At 34.9% G+C, this 22,920-nt stretch overlaps 1 protein-coding gene across 1 annotated transcript; it reads right to left on the bottom strand.

Moving 5' to 3' along the window:
- Positions 1-10,757: 10,757 nt before the first annotated feature.
- Positions 10,758-12,140, bottom strand: LOC131152824 (germin-like protein subfamily 1 member 13). The gene is made up of 2 exons (XM_058104706.1): positions 11,934-12,140; positions 10,758-11,538 (listed from the first exon to the last, which is right to left on the bottom strand). The coding sequence occupies exons 1-2, from the start codon at positions 12,064-12,066 to the stop codon at positions 10,982-10,984; spliced, it is 690 nt and encodes a 229-aa protein (XP_057960689.1). The 5' UTR covers positions 12,067-12,140; the 3' UTR covers positions 10,758-10,981.
- Between the last annotated feature and the right edge of the window lie 10,780 nt (positions 12,141-22,920).

The following is a 22,920-nucleotide window of genomic DNA, read 5'->3' as shown; positions in this document are numbered from 1 at the left end:
AAAGAAATGTTCTAATCCCCAATCGGGTTAACTTCAGCCTTTCTTTCTTATTCAAACTAAAATTTATAATTTTAAACACAAAAATTGTGTGGCAGAAGTTTATTTTATGTTGGTTTGTTTTTTTTTTTTTTTTATGAAAGGGGGGGAAATATGAGTAAAGTGAGGATTTTCACGATATTATTTTACATTGCGAAAATTATAATAAGATGATTTTAAAACCTCTTATGGAATGAAAGTTCAACGTTACAGATGTCGTACCGCAAGCTTAAAGTTTATACAGATCAAAGTGCACCCACACTGTTTATAGAGTAGTTATTTATGTTCAGTGGATTTCTCCTGAGTGCACACCTGGTTCAGACAAGACTTAATAAGGAAAATTCACTAAGGTTACGTTAACGTTGAGTTAGTTTGATCGGCTAACCAGCTAAGTTAGTTTTCGGACCGCATTAATCTAGTCATGGGGGTAAAATGACTATGGCAACTAGCCTAAGGGTGGGGGTTTTCAAATATCATATTATACATATTTAATTACGGTACAAAGGTATGATGATGTGAACGAAAAGTGTAAATTACATGGCAAATGATCATTTCTATGACTTTAAATGACGATACTAAAGAAAACGATAAGAAAAAGTATATATATGGTTATAATTAAAGATCTTACAGTTGTTAAAGTTTAAAAGTTTAATTTTAATTTAACAGTATAGTATATGATTATAAAAATTTTACTATGTAATTGATGACAAAAGTTTAGGCAGAAATTTTAAAATTTATAATGATTCTATAAGCAGTTGTGAAGTTATAGTATTAAATACAGTTTTACTGAAAATTTTAAAAAAGCTCAGTTTGGCCACATACTAATAATAAATCTTATTTACTTCTGAGCGTCGTCTCACTCCAATCATGTTTTATTTCAGACTAACTCTAAAGGCCAGTGTCGAAATCAGGCTAACAAGCATCGCAAGTGGGGATAAAAAATATAGATTTATTAAAACATATTAGTTGATACCAAATATTTATGCTTGTGATATTTTCTCTTTTGAAATAAAATGGATTGTAATATGATTAATTAGCGCTCTGGTATAATAATAATGAGTTATTTGCTCCGCTTAAATCAATAGTAAAAAGTTAATAAAATTTTTTCAAACGCCCTTTAAGGGTTGGGGTGTTAAGGCAGCACAACAGGGCTCATCGACGAGGAAGGAAACAACAGAGGTTCGTCGAATGAAGGTTCTGAAGCTCGTCGACGAATAATTACGGAGAGCAGGAAATTTTTTCAAACTTTGGCATAGTCGACTACGAAGCCATGTATCCATCCATGAAGGCGTCTCTGTCTCGTTGAAGGCTCTGTGTTTTTCAACAAGAGGACGCCGGGCTACAGTAGCTTTTTTGAATTTTGAATTTTTTGAACGTTGAGTGGATTGGGCAAATAGTGGGAACCCCTCCGAGGAAATTCTTATATGTCCATCTGGAGCAGAGAGAGGAGAGAGAGACTCATTATTGAAGGTATTGTGTACAATTTGATTTTTTTATTTTTTTTCATTAGTGAAATTGTGTTACTTTGCTTCCCATGATGTGGCTTTGCAAAACCTGTAAATCTTGTGTGTGAATCGTGTTCTGGTTGTGTGTGTTATTTACATTCACTTGTTGTTATTCCGCAGTGCATCTTCATTATTTACAATCCACATATATCAACAAATTTGGTGTCAGAGGATGTTGTTATGGCATCATAACGCCTTTTGCAAATTTGACATTGTTAAATCAATGGACCCGGAAAACTTCGGTTTATGGCAAGAGTAGAGTAGAGTGAAAGATATTCGTGTGTGCAATAGGGAAAGGCTAAGCTTACTTGATAATTAACGGAAAGAATGGATGAGGCAACATGGTTAGATTTGAAAACAAAGGCAGCGTCAACAATCCGCTTGTGTGTTTGGCCGATGAGCTCTCTATGGGTGAGGAGGAGGATTCTCCAGTGGCGATCTGGTGGAAAGTTAGAAATTGGTAAGATCTAAATCCCTCATAACAAAACTTTTTCTTAAGCCGCAATTTATATTGTCTTAAGATGGTAGTAGAAGGATCTAGTCTAGATCGATAACACATCCAAGCATTTAATCAAATCATAAATGATATTATGAGAGTTGACTGTGAAGTTTGATGACGAGATAGACTTTGATGCTGTTAAGTCTTTACTATCAACTCATAACTACGAAAATATTGTGAACCACTTTTAAGGGAGAAAAGAAACAGTCGATTTGGAAGAGGTTAATAAGTGTTTTGTTTAAAGTTTCATCAAATGTTGAAAATATGTGATGAAGGAGAAGGACTGTGGTAAGGTTTGTAATGAGAGAGGTTAAAAAGTTTTTAAAAATGAGATCTAATCAGAAAGCTTAGAATCAATCCAAGAAGAAGAAGAAGGAAACTGAGTTATAGATACGGTAAATAGGGCATGTGAAAACGGGAGTGTACGGATTGAAGAATGAAAAGGCTAATAGCATGAGGGGATTCTAAATATGTGAATGTGGTTCAAGAACAGGATCAATGGAGTCGGATAATCTAACGGACTCTTGGATAACTATTTTATTGTTTCAAATCGGGATCTGAATTTTACATCTCGTTTCTGGAAGATTTCCTTAGGATGCCTTGGGATCACGATGTGACATTCAGTACATCTTTTCACTCGCAGAGGAGATGGACAGTTGGGATGACTATTCAGACGCAGAGGGATATGTGCGGGCTTGTGTACTAGATTTCGGTTAATAGTTGGGATTACAATATCTACGCTGTTGCATTTGCATATAAAACAGTACTAGACAAAGCATAAAGCTGGCACTTATGAGGGATTGTATGGGGTGTACGAGTGTCAAAATCCGTTTACAGGCTCAAGTATGTGAGCAGAAAATATAGGTCCAGAATTAATTAAGCAAACCTCTACAAAGTTGAATTGATCAGGGAAAGAATTAAAGTAGCTCAAGTCGACAGAAGAGTTATGCTGATATCATCGACGAGAGTTGGAATTCGAGGTAGGAGATAGGTATTCCTTAGAATGCTCGATGAATGAAGGGGGGTGGTATGCGAGATTCGGGAAGAAGGAGATCTAAGTCCTTGGTATAGTGCGCCTTGTAAGATCCTTGAAGGATCGGTTTGGTTGATATGAGTGGCTCTACCTCCAGCATTATCTAGAGTCCATCAGGTATTTCAATGTCTTGTACGAGGAAGTACGTACCAGTGGGGGAATCATATCACACGTATGAGTTACGACTCTAGAGATCACCGATGCCTTACGTATGAGGACAGTACCGTGCGATATTTGATGGAAGGTGCACTAGTTACAGAATAAGGAAATACCTCTTTGAAGGTATTGTGGCGTAACCATGAGGGAAGAAGCTTTTGCGAATTAGGAATTTGAAATACGCCAGAGTACCCACAGTTATTAGATTGGTTATAAGTATGTACAGGAGTGTAGATGGTATAAAATAAAATGGTATGATCTGGGGAGAGTTTTTTTATGTATGTAATCTTCCAAGTATCTTTTGTTGTAATCATGGTATTCCCTGACTATAGGTGGAGGAATGTAATGAATTGGCGCGAAAGGTCACTTTGTACGGGACGGTGACTTTTTGGTAAGTGAATAATAAAGACAAGATATGTATAATTGTTAGTAAATTCACAGAGAAATTCTTATAAGGAGGGTATTGTAGAGCCCCAAAACCCGAAATGAGCTGAGGTCATTTGACGGAAGGTCACGTTCGTCGATGAAGGTCCTTCACAGCTCGTTGGATGAAATTTAGAGCCTCGTCGCACGAGCAAATTACGAGCCAGATCGTAGAAATATCCGGAAATTGGGCTCGGCGTCGATGAAGGAATGGCTTCTTCAACTAGGTGTGCGGGACTAAGTCGCCGAAGATGCCACCTCGTTGATGAGTTGGACTTGGTCAAAGGCCCTATAAATATCCATTCTAGTTGCTTGAGCTAAGTTTCTCCCAAAAAATATCTCTCTCTCTCTCCCTCTCTCTCTCTCTCTCTACTAACAAAATTCCTTTCTCTCTCTCTCAAGATTCTTCACCGTCGTCGTCGTTTCAAAAACGGAAGGTAGATTGCGTGGATTGGAATAGGAAACTTACCAATTTTTTAGCGGAATCAGATCTCGTTTTGGAGATTTTGGTTTCCCAAAAATTAAGGTAGGGATCTGATTCAATTTTGATTGGCTATTTGAATAGTCGTCGAACTTATAGTAAGGTTATATTCTGTGGTTTAGGTTGCGGATCCGGGTTGTTGGTTGTGTGGATCAATTTTGTATGTGATTTCATTTCGGGTGTAAGGTAGGGGAATTTGATTACAACAGTTATTTTGGAAAACTAAAACAAATAAAAAGCTAGTTTATGACTTTGATGTATGATTTAACTGCATTTGCTAAATTTACGGAAGTAGTAGAAAGTGCAATTTTACGATGTTACGGTTTTGGTAAAAACAAGGATTTTGAGCGTATGATCTGAAACTGTGACAAAAATCACTATTAATTTAAACTGTAGCAGAAGACGATAAATCTTTACCTTCCATTAAAGGAAGTTACAGAACTTTTTTTCTTAGCGGATTTTGGATTCAAACTGTGTGTGTTGTGGATATATGTGAAATGGAAAGGTATAAACTTCATACTTTGAATAGATTATGGGTTTTGGAGTTCCAAATTTGTTATACTGAAAATGTGGAAAACAGAAGCCGGTTATACATCGAGCTGTATTTGTGGGAAGGGGTAAACCAAGTGGATAGACACCGGTTTAAACCCGATGTGATTATTTGAATTTGTGAAAATACTGGAATTACACAGGTTACTATATTTTTCTATAAATTGTATATATGATAAATGGAACCACAGCTTGTTGCTAAAGGAGTTGAAGTGTAAGAAGTTTAAAAGGCTTCAATAATGGAGTTGAAAGATACTCCCAATGGCAGGGAATTCCTCAGCTGGAAGGATACAGTGCATCCATTGATGTTTAAAATTAGCGTGGGCATATAGATAGTCGGCTAGCAGGAGTAATGAAGCTACTGGTGAAATATTAAACTAGATGGGGCAGTCGGACTATATATAGATACTTGACATATGTCTACACGAACAGGGCATTGTTGGAAATATCGGTGCACAACTCGTGCCACGGGGTAAATATGCAAAACATGTATGACAAGCTGGTCGTTGTTCTAATATTCCAATGCATGATTTAAATACTTGATGTGTAGATAATGTTATACGTTACAGTATTATAAACAAATGTTTCAAACGTATAAGTTTGTATGAAAATGTGCATACATGCAGTCATACACTGTTGTAACACTTTCTTTCTTACTGAGAGGTGTCTCATCCTATTATACAACCTTTGTTTTCAGGTCCATCAGTACGTCAGTCCTAATAACTAAAGGGACTGGGGAGATTATTTTTGGTTAGCGTACGTAAGCATTTGAATCATGTATTAAACTTCGATGAAGTTCCTTTTTGGAGGGTTGTAATAACAGGATTTATTCTATGTCTGAATTTATGTAATTGGTGTGGATGTATTAGTAAACTTAGGTATAGGACTAATAGAAATCCCAATGGGTGTTTATGTTTTTCCGCAACATTTACATCGAAATTATGTATAATTTATGCCCGTATGTCCCTGGTTTGGGCGAGCTGTTTAAGTATCTTGAACAAGTACATATATTTTGTATGAGTGAGTGACACCTGAGTCCATATAAAGGGTTGGGTTGTTACAACATGTGCATACTAGTACAAATTTTCTTGTTGAAGCTTATTGTTTGTACACAAATTATATTGTGATTATTGTATTCCAGGCGTGGCCTGAGGGGGCGTTGATCTCACCCGTAAGGATCGGTAGGGTCTTCTCCACCCCGTAAGGAGAATTTGTAAAGGTTAAGGTCAACCCTGTATTAATTTGACCTGGTTGTAACCAGTATCGCTTCACCTGTTAAGTGAACATTAGTGGAATCCTTGAACATGCGAGCTAAGGTGGGGACGTAGGCACAATTGGCCGAACCCTGATAACATATCGTGTGTGCACTTTATATTTCCACAATTTACATTTCTGCACATGTATGTTATTATGTGAATTGTGCGCATGATTTAATTTCAGCACATTTTATTTATCTGCGCATTTGGGATTCGATAGACAGACCCTAGGTTGTGTATTACTGCTTGTGAAATTGAAATCAACTTGAGAAGTTTTTAAATACCCAATTCACCCCCCCCCCCTCTTAGGAATACACCAAAGTCAACAGCTAGTTAATTTTTTGTATATGGTATGCTCACTGAGGTTGAGTGTGTGCTTAAATACTTGATTCATGCTGAAGGTATTACCCTTACTAATATGCGTCCTCACAATGCTAATTACCTAATGTGAACTATTATAGTAGAAGCGCACTATTACAGTAGAAAAGGCTGTGTATTTTGGCAAACAAAATTTAGGCTAAGGGACTTTATACATTGACTAGAATATGGTAGCTTGGTAGACTTGGATAATTGTTGATGACCCAAGAAAGGTGAATTTTTGACGGTATAGAAGTAACAAGAAGAAGTGAACCCATTTGAATAATTATCGAATAGTTTTAATAATTTTCTATAGTTCTTTGCACTATAGATCCATCTTGTTGTTTGAATACATTGTGAAATATACTGAACTGATTAAATTTTAATTGGGGCTCTGATCAGTGGTTATGTTGTTGCTGAATCTTGTTGTTTTTTCTATTGTCACTATTGTTCTTTTCCATGTAGTATGTTGAGGGGTATAATAAATAAAAAGAAAACGTTGAACTGAATGCTTCTAAAGCACACACAGTTAACTTATTCTAATGCTTAAATGTTCCTATTTTTTATCTTGCCTACTTTGCCTTTATGTTGTTGAAATTAAGGATAAATGTGATCTTTTAGATATTGACATTAAGAAGATCATTCCTGCATAGGGTGTTAGACTATGAAGATGGATTCTTCGCATTGCTGATAATGGTTCTTGAAATTCATAGCTTACGGAGTACATGCTTTAATCTTTCAAACCCTTGACAGTTATTGATTTATTAAAAAATTCTTAACCCCACCACCCTTGGCTGTAATTTTAAAAACTAGGAACTTTGTTTGCTACTACTAGATTACATGCTTGTGTTGAATGCCAACTGTATGACAGATGCAGTATATTGTGTATTGTATGCTGGTAGTGGATTTAGGTTGTTGCATGCTTGAAATATTTATTTGCTGAAATCAACCAAGTTTTAGGTACAGGTTTTATGGGAAAATGTCTAATTTACAAACGGCATGCTGCTGTAATTTCATTAATTTTTTTCAAAATAAAACCTTGTACTAAGATAATTATGATAAAATAAATGTTAAAATATTTTTGAAATGATGAGTGAAAGTTAAACGAATATTAAACTTCATCCTTTATGGGAATAGCATTGCAAATTACTATTCATAATGTACCGAATGATTAAATCCTTTTGCGAACTCATCAATAATTCCTTCGATGTACAATTCCCAAAACCGCATTTAAATTATTACACTTCTTTCAAGTTTTTATTTTTATTATTTTCTAGTTTTTTCTTTTGCATTAGTGTCCGAATGTACGATTATTTTGCTATCAAATCATTGATATTTATGGTAAGTACGTATATATGTTCGAAAATCGTATACTAATTTTTTTTTTTTATAATTCTTAATTTATAGGGTTCGCAACTGTCACAACATCAGTACAATGTCATGCACTACATTCGGATGTAGTTTTTGATTTTTTTTTTTTTTTTTGTATTTTTTTGTTTTCTCACCAGATGGAATTTCTGTATTTTAATTTGAATTTGTATAATGTATTTGAATTTGAATTTGAATTTTGATTTTTTTTTGTATTTTTTTTGTTATGTGAACAGATGGAATTTTTGTATTTTAATTAAATTTGTATAATGTATTTGTATTTCAATTAGATTTAGAATTTTGAATAGTTTATGCATTTTTTTAGTAATTATGCTTTAATGTTATGTATGCGAAAATGTAGTTACAAACTTTTATAGGAATTAATGATAAAAAAAATTATTACTTTTAAATTATTAGTGATGGTTTTAAAACTGCCACTAATAATTGTCCATTTTTTAAGTATTAGTAAAAGTTTTAAAACTCTCACTAATAGTAGAGTATTAGTATCGAATTTCAAACGCATCACTAAAGCCTAAGCATTAGTGACAATTTTAAATTTGTTAGTGACGGTTTTAAATTCGTCACTAATACTCTACTATTAGTGACGGTTTTAAAACTTTCACTGATACTCTACTATTAGTAATGATTTTGAGTCGACCTAATATAGAATTTAAGTGATAGTATTAGGCATTTTTAGTGACGGTTATAATCCGTCACTAATACTCTGTTATTAGTGACGCTTTTAGGATTCGTCACTAATAAGTATTAGTAACCGCAATTGTAGCGATTCAAAATCGTCACTACTAGTATTAGTGACGATTTTGTTTTTGGTTATTAACTAATAACTTATTTTTTGTAGTGTAATAAGGAGCTTCTCCATTTTATGTCATCTAAGGTCTTTCTTACGGGCCTTGGTTTGGCCTTTTCTCAATCTTAGTTGATAAGAAGTTAAATCACATTGTCATATCTAGACCACATATTTTGCATGGCTAAGATTAGACCACGTGGCTATAGTTGATCCCTTTGTTGTTCAATAGTCAAGCTGATGACACCATCATAGTGTCCAGTTGTTAACCTTGGATGGTTTTCCTCCCTTATGTTGAATAATGCTAAAAATTGTTTCAAAGAGTCTAGGAATATGGAAAATTTCTAAAATCATAAACTTAGAATATGTCCATAAAATTCTAGTTTTTATAAAATTTTATAAATAGTAAATTTTAAAAAAAAAATTCAAGAAAAATTCTTAAAAATCTATAAAAATGCAAGGAAATTCTTTAAAACATTTTAGCCCCCTAAAACTCAATTTTCTATACATATTATTCTCTTTTGCACGTATTTTTCATTGTTTTGATGCTCTTTTGCACATATTTTTGATAGTTCTGCATACTGCCGTTTATTTTTATTGTCATGTGTGCAATGCTACCTACTTTTTTCTTATTTGCTTCATTCCTTACCCATATATGCAATAAATCTGGTGATGAACTTCGAGATTATGTTTTATGCATGCCTCTAAGGATCTATAGGTTATATTGGTTTTTTTTCCTATCGAGGACTTTCAAATATTAAAAGGAAGGGTTATTTCTATTCACACTTTTGGGAGTATCAGGAAAAGGAAAACTTCCATTTATGCAAGGTGGGTAGTATTAAGAAAGGTGATAATTGAGAATTTCAATCTTGATTATTTAATTTCAAAGGTAATCCTTTTTTATTCAAGTACCATTCGTGTGACAGGTATGTATGGGAGGTTAATGCCTTCTCATTCTCGAACTCAATATGGTTAAGGACTATGACTACCTATTCCTTAGACCTAGGTGCGAATATAAAACCAGTTAACTAGTAATAATCAATTAGGTAGGACAAGACAAGTTGTTAGTGGCAATTCCATTAATTTATATTTTTGACCCACCCATTTCTCAACCCTATACACATTTAACCTAAATGGTGTACTAGGTTGCTATTGATCACATGTAGTAACATTATGAGATGGAGTGTAGGTAATTTAATCTGATTCTATATGAATTTTTCCCAATTAAAGCAACAAGAAGATCGAATTAGTGCATAACAATGTATTCAAACTTCTACCCAGTGTTCTCATAAATTTTGATTTTGGTCTCTTAGTTTGGTTGGTGTATTTATTCTTGTGTGTTGAAAAAAACTTACATGCAACTCACCCCTATATATATATAGGTGTTATATATATTTCGCTCACAAGACAATGTCAATGCAATACAATAAAACGGACTGCATCAATTGTAAATTTCAAGCTACGACCAACTTGATAAATTTTTTTTCTCCTTTGACATTACCTTGATATTTTTGTGTAATTATATTTGATTTTTCTTTGGCAGTGAAGTCATAAAATAGCAAAGGTAGCTAAAGATGTGGTGATTCAAGAGAGTGTGGATCTTTAGATCATGACCACTGTAGAGATAAGGACCTATTTCTATTAGTTGTTGGGCTTATATATGCTACACATTTCGAAATTGAAATTTTGGGCATGTTTTGATTACTCATAGCAGGTCCAGCATATGAATATGGGGTCGAATAATCATACTTGGAAGCTCTAACTATGGAAACTATCTTCACTTAAAAAAAATTTCCGCAACTAATAATTAAAAAATCATCGGTAACATTTTCACTTTAGTCTCACCTTCTAATTAACTGCCTCCATAACATTGAACTATCATTTCAATAAGAGAAGTTATTAGATTAAATAGGATGCTTCACATTTAGATAACTAATCATATCTGTGAATTGAAATGATTTTATAAAAATTTGAAAGCAACATCCATCATTCTCAACAATTGTACGTTGAACTCAATTTTTCACTAGTCTCGTTCTTGCTCTGTTTTGTATGATATTTCTTGGGAAGATTTTACACTTTTGCTCCCTCTACTGAGATTGTAGCAAGTTGGCCGGTTATTGATCATCTTGCTCATCTAACCTAGTGTCATGATCTTACACTTTTGCTCTATATATTTCTTCCTTTACCACTCCCCCAAAAAAAAAAAAATCTCTAATATAAACATATATATCCTAGTAATATTATTAAGCCTCACACAAGCTCAATAATTATCTCAAACGTCAAATCTCATCCATCAACGAACAAATTATTCATTCCAAAGCTTGCTTGCATGCATGCATTATTGTTCACAAATTTTATTTAGATAACTCTATGCATCTAACGATAACTATCACAAGAGTAAAACATCATGACTTGTCGGAATTTATCGAGGATAGAACAGTCTCGTGAAAATTGATTTGTGATAGTTTATCTCGCCATTAATAGCAATCTGCTTTAAACTCGTTTAATCAAATTTAACCGGCAGCGTTCTCGAACCAGGAGATTCCTTGAAGGTGTTCCACCATTTCCTTGTCCAATTGGAAAGCCGTGGAGAGGACGTCGGCCATGATCCGCGGCCGCGACGAGAAGATTCGGTTGGCCACGGTGGTGACGCCGGCGTTCTGGCTGCCGAAGCAGGCTAAAGCCACGGCGGGGGTCCTGCCGATGTTGATCTGGAAGTGGATGAGGCCAACGGGGAAGACGAAAGCGTCGCCCTTATGGAGGATTTTGGCGAAGAGGCGGGAGTCGGAGTTGGTGGTGACGAAGCCGGCGTAGAGCGTGCCCTCAACCACCACCAGCATCTCGGACGCGCGCGGGTGGAGGTGGGGAGGGTTCACCCCTCCCGGGCCGTAGTCCACCCTGGCCATGGATATGCCCAGGGTGTTGAGCCCCGGGAGGTAGTCCACATTGAACGGGGTGACGAGCGAGCCCAGCGGGTTGGAGGTGTTTCCGGGTTTATGGAACCCGGAAACGGAGAAGTCTTCGAGCACAGCTAGTTTTGGGTCTTTGCAGATCTTACCGTTCACCACCACTGCAATGCCAATTAAGCAAAGGTCAGATAATACCACCATGCTGAGTTAGAGTAATGCATAGCGTGGCACATCCATGGCATTGTATACGAGAATTCCAGTTAATTACAAACTAGAGAATTCATACGAGAATTCTCTTATGCTCTTTTCATGCTGAGTTAGACTAATGCATAGCGTGGCACATCCATGGCATTGTATACGAGAATTCCAGTTAATTACAAACTAGAGAATTCATACGAGAATTCTCTTATGCTCTTTTCATGCTGAGTTAGACTAATGCATAGCGTGGCACATCCATGGCATTGTATACGAGAATTCCAGTTAATTACAAACTAGAGAATTCATAAATTCAAATTATAATTTCAAAATTCATGTATATGTATATGTATATATATACCAGCATCCTTGGTGGTGGAGGCAGCAACACAGAAATCTTGGAGAGGGGCTGGGTCAGCGGCAGAGGCAACTGAGAAGGCCAAAGCCACGAGTAGTAATGGAATTAGGAAGCCATGATGATAAACACACCCCATTCTCTTTTTCTTTCACTGTTGAAACTTATCTCTCTCTCTCTCTCTCTCTCTCTCTCTCTCTCTCTCTGAGGCTGGCTAGAATGTGAGAAGGGAAAGCTATTTATAGATAGAAATGAAAAGAGCATTCCAGCTGAATTGAGTGATAGGTTAGCTGGCTGATTAATGATTTTTAGCACATGTATACATGTGTCTCCTCCCTATATATGGTCATCAACCGTCAGCATTTTTTATGTTTGGTAATTTTAGGCGTAGTTATTTTGTAGCACGTCTCACCACCATTATATTATACATACGTACCCCATTTTGTATAGATCTCCTTTTGACTTGTCGTTTTCAAAACTAAGTTTAATTTGGTTTTGAATTTCAAATGAAGGCAATCAGAAAGTTAAAAGAGAAAATGAAATGACCGTGAGAATTTAAAATCTAATAAAACAAAAATATACATAAAATTTTAAAATTTTGTAAGAAATTCAAATTTTTTTTTTTCATTTTTCAATATTTTATGGACTACTAAAAAGTGAGTTTTGAAATATAATAATTAAATAAATTGTAATATATTTTATTTTTTATCATAGTATTTTAATTTTTAATTTTTTTTATCTTTTACTTTAAAATTATTATTTGATTCAAGGAAAATGGAAGTGATTATCTGTTCAACTAGCTAGATTTTTCAATTTATCTTAACTTTGAAAACATTAATCAAATTACTTGTAAGTTTTAATTTGTAAATATTAATTTTCATTTTTGATTTTGGGGTGACAACAACCAACCATCCTTAAGTAAACTATCCTTAAATAAAATTGATCTTTGCATGGAGCTATAAGAATGGTGTATAGCCCACAAGCACCAACCACTTTGATAGTTGCTACCTGCAAGGGCACTATGATTAATGTGTATAAATACAAAACAAATAAGGCTATATATCTATGTAGGCAATAAGAATATATAGTGCAAGTGAAATTTCTTCTTGATTCTCTCTTAACCTACTCCAAAATCATCCATTTTGAAAAAATCATATATACATATATGAATAAGCATCTTTTTTCCCCCTTTCCTCAAATGATCATTGATGAAAATCGAATTAAGTTGAACTATAAAATATTCAAATTTAATTATTAAATTTTTAATCAAAATCAAGTTTGACTCAACAAGTACTTACTGGACTAAGCTACCAATTGTTAGTGAATGATTTGACTCTTTTAGAACATCTTAGTGCGAGATGCACGAGACTTTTAAGATTTCCTTATACAAAATGGCAAAAGTGAGATTTTCCTAGGGTTTCTTTGTCCCTATCAAGGCAACTCCTATTTTTGAATAAGTACTTAATGGACTAAGTTATCAATTGCTACTGAATGATTTGGCTTTTTTAGAACATCTCATGTGAGATGCAAGAGGCTCTTAAGATTTTCTTATACAAAAAGGTGAAAGTGAGATCTGCCTAGGGTTTCTTTGTTCTCATCAAGGCAACTTCAATTGTTGAACTCGAGTTATAAAGTTTTACCTAAATAAGTCATATAGAGTTTTTACTTTCAAGCTAAATAAGTCCAATATGATCTCTTCAACGTAGTTTTACCCTATTAAGCAAGTCTACCTAATCTAAGCTTATATACAAGCCTAATAAAGCATATAACCGAACCACTCATGAATCAAAATTACCCAAGTCCATATGTTTATATTTGAAATAATTATTTATTAACTGAACCTCGAAATTAGGCTTGTAGAGCGCTTATTTATGATGTATGACGAGTTCTTACCAAGCCAAACTTTTGAGCCTCTTGTGGACACCCCATTTTTTTCTGGGTCTATGTGTAGTAATATTTTTGTCCTTCTCAAATTAGCTTTGATTCTCAAAAATTTCATTTGAAGTCTTTAGCATGTCTTTGTCCCATTTATTTTCATGGGGCTAATAATCAATTTTCTTTCATTTTTGTACCATCTAAGGTATTTCCTAAGTTATCCTAGTTAATCAATTTTCATTCATTAATTATGTGTAATCTAATGTCTTCCTTGGGGATCTTAGTTAATAAGAAACTTCTCCATTTTGTTTCATCTAACATTTTTCGAACAGGTCTAGATTTGGCCTTTTTTTTTTTTTTTAATCTTAGTTGATAAGAAATTAAATAACACAATCAAATATAAATCACATATTTTGCATGACTAAGATTGGACCATGTGGCTAGATCAGATCCCTTTGTTGTTCAATAGTCAAGATCATGATATGCTCTGTTACAAGTATTTTTTATTATTTTATATTTTGCACTTTGTTTTCATTGTCTTGTGTGTAATGCTACCTACTCGTTTCTTATTTGCTCTATTTCACACTCATATCCTTGATTAGTCACGTATGATTTATGTGAAGGGTATGGATCTCCTTAAATAACAATATTCTCGAACTCAATCTAGATAAGGACCATGACTCCCTATTCCTTAGACTTAGGTGTGACTATAAGGCTAGTCAACTAGTAGTTAGGGGTGAGCATAATTCGGGGAAACCCGAATTAACCAATTTATCCAACCGAAATTGATCGGTTCGGTTCAGGTAAAAAAATGGGTTTGGTCGGTTCGATTAAGCTTCATCAAGATTCGGTGAATCGGTTTTCGGTTCGGTGAAGAGGATATATAAATTCGGTTAACCAATTAACTGATTTAATAATTAATTAAATTTAAAATATAAATTAATATATGTTAAATAATTAAGCTTCACTGAAATTCTATTTTTAATAATTAGTTTTAAATAATTACGTTTAAATTCAGTTAACCGAATTACCTGAACAGGTAATTCGGTCGGGCGAGGTTCGGTTAATACCCCTTATTCGGTCTATTCGGTTAATGTAAATGATTAATCAAAATTTTCAGTTAATTCGGTTAATTAACCGAATTTTACCGAACCGACCGTTTGCTCATCCCTACTAGCAGTAATCAATTGAGTAGGACTAGACAAATTAGTGATGATTCCATCAATTTATAGTTTTGACCTATTTCTCAACCCTATATACATTTTCCTTTCATTCCAGCTAGCAACCCAAATCCAGGATGTTTCCTCTAGAATATCCTGATATTGCATTTAAACAAACCGATTCATTTACAACCTTAAACAAAAACATCTTATCTTTTAAAAAGGAAAATGCGTACATACATATGGGTGTGGGGGGATTTTTTAAATAAAAAATTTATTTTAATCTAATGGACCATTTTGACGAAAATTCAATGAAGGGTCATGTCTGGATAGAGCCATCACGTCATTTTAAATTCCCATTTTTTTGAAAATCCAAAAGGAGCTCGTTCTGGGAAAGACCCCTTGCAAGAGTTGAGCACAGTGAATGCCAGTGACTTGGTTTTGCATAACAGCTCATGCCTCCTGCTCTATCTTTCCCTCTTCAATGGTCATCGCCACCTCCGGTCTCTTCCACAGACTCCACCTGCTCATTTTTACCACCGCAAAAGTCTAATGATCAACTTCTTTTTTCTTTTTCTTTTTCTTTTTTTTCATTGGAGAAGGTGTATTAGGAAATTGAAATTTCCTATTGTGGGTTCACATATTTAAGAACAATTATTTTATTGGACTATTTTAACATCTATTGGGTATATGTTTTATAATGTATAGAAGCCTAATACTAAATTAATTTAAGATTGATGAGTTTCTAAACTTAACCCAGTATATAAAAAAAAGATAATAAGGTTATGGTCCCCAAGTCAAATCCGAAATAGTTTTCATGTTCTTACTTTCCCCATCTAAAGGGAAAAACATAAGTGAGATACTTAGAGATTTGACTTTGGAAGATAAAAACTCTCCGCTAAAGGCTATTTGACAATCAAATCAGACACATCTATGGATTCAGGTATTTATTCCGCATTTAGTATGTATCCAGGTATTTATTCCGCATTTAGTTTTCTTAATTGAATAACATAATGATCTTAGAATATTAGATTTATGGATTAAAGATACTCCTAACAAGTGGTATCAAAGTCTAATAGTGTTGTTGATTAAGAAATTGTGCATGATCTAATTTAGGAATGATATTGATTGTATTAAAATCTTAGATCTAGATTTTTCCTAATAAAATTTAAAGAAAACCTAGATTGAAACGATCGATTGTTCATAAAGTCAATATTGGTGGTGTGCGTGGTTAATATTTTTGGTTAAATTTTGTACGGTCTCCTGCAATGATTATGGACCTATGGCACTATTTGTGCTAGGCAAATTAGGATTTACACGCGAGCGTGGACTTTGGAGTTGTTGTACTGTAATTAGTCAAAAAAATAATGGTATGAATTGATTTCCAATGGGACAGCGACAATTGAAGAAAATATGCTGTAAAATGAATCTCACACATATCAAAGCTGCCTCGTCAATATAACCATTAGATATTTTTTGGAAAATGGCTTTTGATATATGGTGAGGATGGAATCAAACAAAACAAAATAGCCATTTAGGAGAAACAGATGTACAAGACACTGAACACAAAAAAAAAAACAAATACAAAAAATACAAAAAAGTTGGAGTCAAATGTGGTAATTTCATGGGTAATCTTAAATGTTATGATTAGCATGTTTGAAACACTTTGATTGCTTATAAGGATATAAAATGCATTGACATAAGTTTAAGAGAGCAAAAAACGTTATTTCTGAAATGTTGATAAATTATCCACGGTATGGAATACGAGTTTTTTTTTTTTTCTCTTTCTGAGGGAATTTGTGTATGTTTACTGTTTCAGTATAAGTATATTGAAGTAATAAGTAGTTGCCAAGGAACCCCCTATTATGTATATGCATTTATATTGAAACACTAGGGATGCATGTGTGTTATTTGTGCAAGTAATGATCGGCCCAAAAGATGGTCATTGTTACGCCAAATAACTTGCATACTTGTGGTGATAAATACATTACAATTGTTAGGTTATCCATGTGAATTATAAGTCGGTCCAAAGAAAGCCTTGTTATTTGACAAGGCTTATTATAAGTATTTGATCACTGCATGAAGGATACCAATAACAAGTTAATATTTCTATTCAAAGATAGTATATTAATGTTGTACAGCATCTTCAGATGGAGCCCACTTTTATTTGTTAATATACTTATCATGTATAAATGGAACTGATTTAGGAATTTAATATGACTTGTACATTATGACTAAGCATGTTTGATTTTATTTTTTATTTTTTGTTATGCATTCAGTTACTGCATTTGCTACTACAATTTTTGCCAACATAATTTCCATTCTGGTGCTTAATGACTCCAACTTTAAGAACTGGAAGGAGAACGTCATGATTGTTTTAGGTTGTATAGATCTGGATCTTGCGTTACATTATTTATGACTCTTATACTTATGTTTTGATAAGCAAAGAAGGAAGGAGGACAAATATGAAGGGGGCAGCACAGCAGGACTCATCGATGAGGAAACAGTAGAGGTTCGTCGACGAAGGTTCTGAAGCTCATCGACGAATAATTGCCGAGAGCAGGAAATTTTCAAACTTCCAGCATCGTCGACTACGAGAGCCATGTATCCGTCAATGAAGGGTCTTCTTGGTCTCTTCGACGAGGCTCTGTGTTTGTCGACAATAGGCGCCTGGGCTGCAGTTGTTTTTTTGAATTTTGAATTTTTGAACGTTAAGTGGTTGGGCAAACAGTGGGAAACCTCCGAGGAAATTCTATATATGTCATCTAGGCCGAGAGAGAGAGAGAGAGAGATCATTATTAAAGTGTATTGTGTACAATTTGATTTCCTTAGTGAAATTATGTTCCATTGTTGTCGTGGATGTAGGCTTTGCCGAACCATGTAAATCTTTGTGTTGTTCTTGTTCTGGTTGTGTGTGTTATTTACATTCACTTGTTGTTGTTTATTCAGCTGTGCATCTTCATTATACAATCCACATATCTCAACAAATTTGGTATCTAAGCGATTGTTGTTATGGCATCGTAATCGCCTTCTGCAAGATTTGACATTGTCAAATTCAATGGAACCGGAAACTTCGGTTTATGGCAGAGCAGAGTGAAAGATATTCGTGTGCAATAAGGAATGGCTAAGGCTTTACTTGATAATTAATCGAAAGGAATGGATGAGACAACATGGTTAGATTTGAAAACAAAGGCAGCGTCGACAATACGCTTGTATTTGGCCGACGAAGTCCTCTATCGGGTGATGGAGGAGGATTCTCCAGCAGCTATCTGGTGAAAGTTAGAAAGTCGGTACATATCTAAATCCCTCAATAACAAACTTTTTCTTAAGCAGCATTTATATTGTCTTAAGATGGTAGAAGGATCTAGTCTAGATCGATCAACACATCAATGCATTTAATCAAATCATAAATGATATTATGAGAGTTGATGTGAAGTTTGATGACGATGATAAGACTTTGATGCTGTTAAATTCTTTACTCTCAACTCATACCTACGAAAATCTTGTGACCACTTTTACGTGGAGAAAAGAAACAGTCGATTTGGAAGAGGTAATAAGTGTTTTGTTAAATTTTAATCAAAGGTTGAAAATATGTGATAAATGAGAAGGACTTGTGGTAAAGGGTTGTAATGAGAGAGGTAAAGCAAAGTTTAAAAATGAGTCTAATCAGAATTCCCGGAATCAATCCAAGAAGAAGAAGGAAATCTGGTATTATAAATACGGTAAAAAGGAGCATGTGAAACTGGAGTGTCTAGATTGGAAGAATGGAAATGCTAATAAGCATGAGGGGATTTCTAAATCTGTGAATGTTGTTAAAGGAGAGGATTCAATGGAGTCCGATAATTTAACAGACTCTTGGATACTTGACTCGGCATGTTCTTATCACATGAATCCAAACAAGGAGTGGTTCAGCACTTACAGGTTAATAAATTTTGGAACTTTTCTTATGGGTAATGATGCTTCTTGCAAGATCATTGACATGGGAAATGTAAAGGTAAAAATGTTTGATGGTGCTGTAAGAACATTGTGTAATATAAGACATATACTTAAATTAAAAAAGAGTTTGATATCTCTTGGTACTTTGGAATGTAATGGCTTTAATTACATGTCTAAAGGTGGAGTCTTGACGATATGGAAAGGTAATCTGACTGTGACGAAAGGGCAGAAACTAGATGGGAATATTTACACGTTCTTGGGAACTACCATTGTAGGTGGAGTTGCAACCGTGGATGCTGAATTAGATGAGACTGTCTTGTAGCATATGCATCTTGGGCATATGGGAGAACATGGCATGAAAGAACTACACGAGAGAAAATTGTTGAAAGGTTTAAAGTCATGTTAGTTGGAATTCTGTAGATTTTGTGTTTTTGGAAAACAGAACAGGGCAAAATTCAGTTCAACTACTTATAAGATGAAAGAAATTCTTGACTGTATACATTCAGATGTTTGGGGCCCAGTTAGAGTTGCATCAAAAGGTGGACATGTGTACCATGTGAGTTTCATTGATGATTACGCAAAGAAGGTTTGGGTTTACTTCATGCATCACAAATCTAGTACGTTTGCCAAGTTTAAGACTTGGAAAGCTGAAGTGGAAAACTTGGCAGGGAGGAGAATCAAATATTTAAGGTCGGATAATGAGACTGAGTACGCCAATTCTCGGTTTATGGAATTTTGTGCGGAGTAGGGCATTAAGAGAAGTTTTACAGTTCGCCGGACACCTTAGGAGGCACACATTTCACGTCACATTCCTGGAAAAGCTTGCAGGAGGCTTTGAGGTCTCAGCTATCATTTAGCATGACATTTCATCCTCGGTCAGATGGGCAAACTGAGAGGACAATACAGATACTGGAAGATATCCTTGGAGCATGCGTATTAGATTTTGGGGGTAGTTGGACTCAGTTCATGCCTCTGGTAGAGTTCACGTATAATAACAGTTATCAGGCCAGCATTGGCATGACAACGTTTGAGGCTTTATACGATAGGAGATGCCGATCTCCTTTGTATTGGGATGAGATGGGTGAGCAGCGAGTTTTGGGACCAGAGCTTGTGCAGTAGGTGTACGATAAGGTTCAAATCATCAGGAATAGAATCAGTGCAGCTCAGAGCCGATTGAAGAGTTATGCCGATAATCGCCGCAAGAAATTAGAATTTGGTATTGGTAATCATATATTTTTGAAGATAGCTCCGTTGAAAGGGGTTATGAGGTTTTGAAGAAAGGGTAAACTTAGCCCTAGGTTTATCGATTCCTTTGAGATTTTATAGAAAGTGTGACCAGTTGCCTATTGGTTAGCTTTACCACCTGCGTTATCCAGGATGAATGACGTATTCCATGTTTCCATGTTGAGGAAATACGTCCCAGACCCTTCTCATATTATTATGGTGAATTAGAGCTCAGTGATTCAATAGTCTATGAGGAGGTACCAGTGTAGGTTTTGGATAGAAGAGAACTGGAATTACGTAACAAGAAGATTCCTATGGTAAAAGTTCTATGGAGGAATCATGCAACATAAGAGGCTTCTTGGGAGCTCGAGGAACAGATCAGACAAAAGTACCCATAATTGTTCCAAGAAGTTCAGATGTAATTAGGAAATGTAAGTAAATATGTAGTATTTCTTTTGTAGGTATATGTAATACTTTAGTTAGTAAGTAATATTTTAGTTTTGGGGGAATTTTCTTTTGGTATATGTAATCTCACAGGACTCGAAATGTAACCACAGTATTCCTCCGTCATAAGTGAGGGTAAGTAATAAAATAAGTAGACCATTTGCCTTTAAGGGATGATGAGTTATATGAATAGTAAATTTTGAAGACGAAATTTTATAAGAAGAGGAGAATGTAATGACCCAAAGAATAATGGTATTTAAATTATAAGAAAAATGGAAATGGAAACAGAAACAGAAGATGGCAGTAGGTTTCGTCGACGAACGCAAAGACGTGGCATTATAAGCTCGTTGACAAGGGTGCATTTTGTAGACGAGAAGACACCGAGAGGATGTTTTGGGCGACTCTAAATTTCATCTATGAGGGAGAGAGTTCATTGACGAGTAACCTTCTTAACCTCGTTAACGAGGTGACATGGCTCGTCGACAAAGGCCATGGTATAAATAGTGTAAACCTCAGATTTTTACGCAGAAAAATTGGCAGAAACACTCTCTCTCTCTCTCCTCTCTATGGTTTCTCTCTCCTCTCTCTTCGATTTCAGCTCCACTGTTTTCCGGATCGACGATCTGAGGCCACCACGACGCTCCTGGGGAAGTTCCCTCCAAATCTACTGGAGCGGATCGTTGGTGGGGTAGAGTTGGAATTCATCCCTGGTTTGAGGTAAGACTTTTTATACAAAATTTAGTCTTATTATAGTTTTAGGAAATGATATTTACAGAAAAAATACTGAAGTTTAGTTTTGAGAGTTGTCGTTTTCAAGATGTTGAACAGGAAACCCTGCGGGTGCAGGGCTAGTGCATTTAGGGGGGTTTCTTTTCAGTTTCAGGTAAGAGAATAAACTAAAGTAGTTATGTTCCATGCAATTTATTATTATTTATCAGCAAATTAATTTTCAGGAAAGCATATATTATATTTGAATATTACTGAGAAAATGCATATTTGGGAAAATACTGCTGTTATACTGGAAATATGATTTTAGAATGAAATGTTTGATTTTACTCAGCATTGTGTGGCATGAATATTATTTTATCTGAGGAGTATTATGATATAACAGTTTTATAAATAAAGTATGTTTTTAGGAATTGTGAAATAATGCAGTACATTATGGTTTCAAAATACATGATAAATGAATTATTTATTCAGAATGATACGTATGAAATGTACGACGCAAGGTCGTGATTGATAGCCGACGCAAGGCCGTGTTTTATGTATGATTTTGACGTAAGGCCGTATTTATGAAATGTTTGACGCAAAGCCACAGATATAAAAGAAATTGGCGCAAGGCCATATATATGCATGTATGTTATTACAGAAATTGCTATCAATCTTTTTATGTTAAACAAGTATACTATCATGTATTATATGTTATTAGAACTCGGATGATAGTTCAATTTAGTTACAGGAGCACGGTACTGTTGCTATACAGATCCGATATCTATGTTCAGACTTGTGCTAACCACCTCACGACGGATAGTCGATGTGGCTTTCAATGTAGGGTCGTAGACAACCACATGGCAGTCCGGACCAGGGTGTGGTGGGCACATCGTACTTACAGACATTTTTGACTCGGCAGTGGTCAGCCAGCCATTGTTGGGTCCCACCTTTGGACTGCACAACCCGTCATGAGGGGTAATACATGACATTAGCTAACTATACATCTTGAATAAATTTTCAGTATTATCAGTTATATCATACATTTTATGAACTGCATGATTTATTAGGAAATACAAAAGTATATGATTATTCAGTATGCTATGATAAATGGTTTCAGGTATATGAAATGTACTGTATATATATAATTGCATCAAATATTCATATTGCCACACAACTGTATTTAGTTTACTTTCTCTTAACGGAGAGGTGTCCCATCCCCAAACATTAAATAATTTTCAAGAAACCCAAAAAGACCGGTGGGTCGAGGCTGCTGTTGAGTTAGTTGTGCTACCCCGCTAGGAGGGTAAGTTTGAACTAGGATTAGATGATTTTGATGTTGGATCCTAGAGATATTTTTTTATCTTTGGGACATTGTATATAAACAGAGTGTTTTGGATTAGGAATCTGGTGTTATGTATTTTGTGGTTATAAGAATGTGATTTACATTTATTACTGTTTAGGTTTCCGCTATGAATGTCAGATGTGTCCTTGTTACCCACGGGTTCGTATTGACATTATTATTAAATATGTTTTATTATATGATTAGATAAGCAGGTCGTTACATATAAGACATGTCTAGTTGCTAGGGTATTCACTCAAAAGGAAGACATTGATTGTAAAGAGTCTTTTGATAATACTTTCTC

This window comes from Malania oleifera, chromosome 4 (assembly GCF_029873635.1).
Source record: "Malania oleifera isolate guangnan ecotype guangnan chromosome 4, ASM2987363v1, whole genome shotgun sequence".
Taxonomy (NCBI): Eukaryota; Viridiplantae; Streptophyta; class Magnoliopsida; order Santalales; family Ximeniaceae; genus Malania; species Malania oleifera.
The sequence above is the reverse complement of the archived record's forward strand: the minus strand, read 5'-3'. Positions and strand labels throughout refer to the sequence as shown.

Coding starts and splice junctions, on each gene's coding strand:
- LOC131152824 (XM_058104706.1), bottom strand. CDS start 12,066: ATGGGGTGTGTTTATCATCATGGCTTCCTAATTCCATTACTACTCGTG. Junction 11,539..11,933: donor CTCCACCACCAAGGATGCTG/GTATATATATAC, acceptor TTGGCATTGCAG/TGGTGGTGAACGGTAAGATC.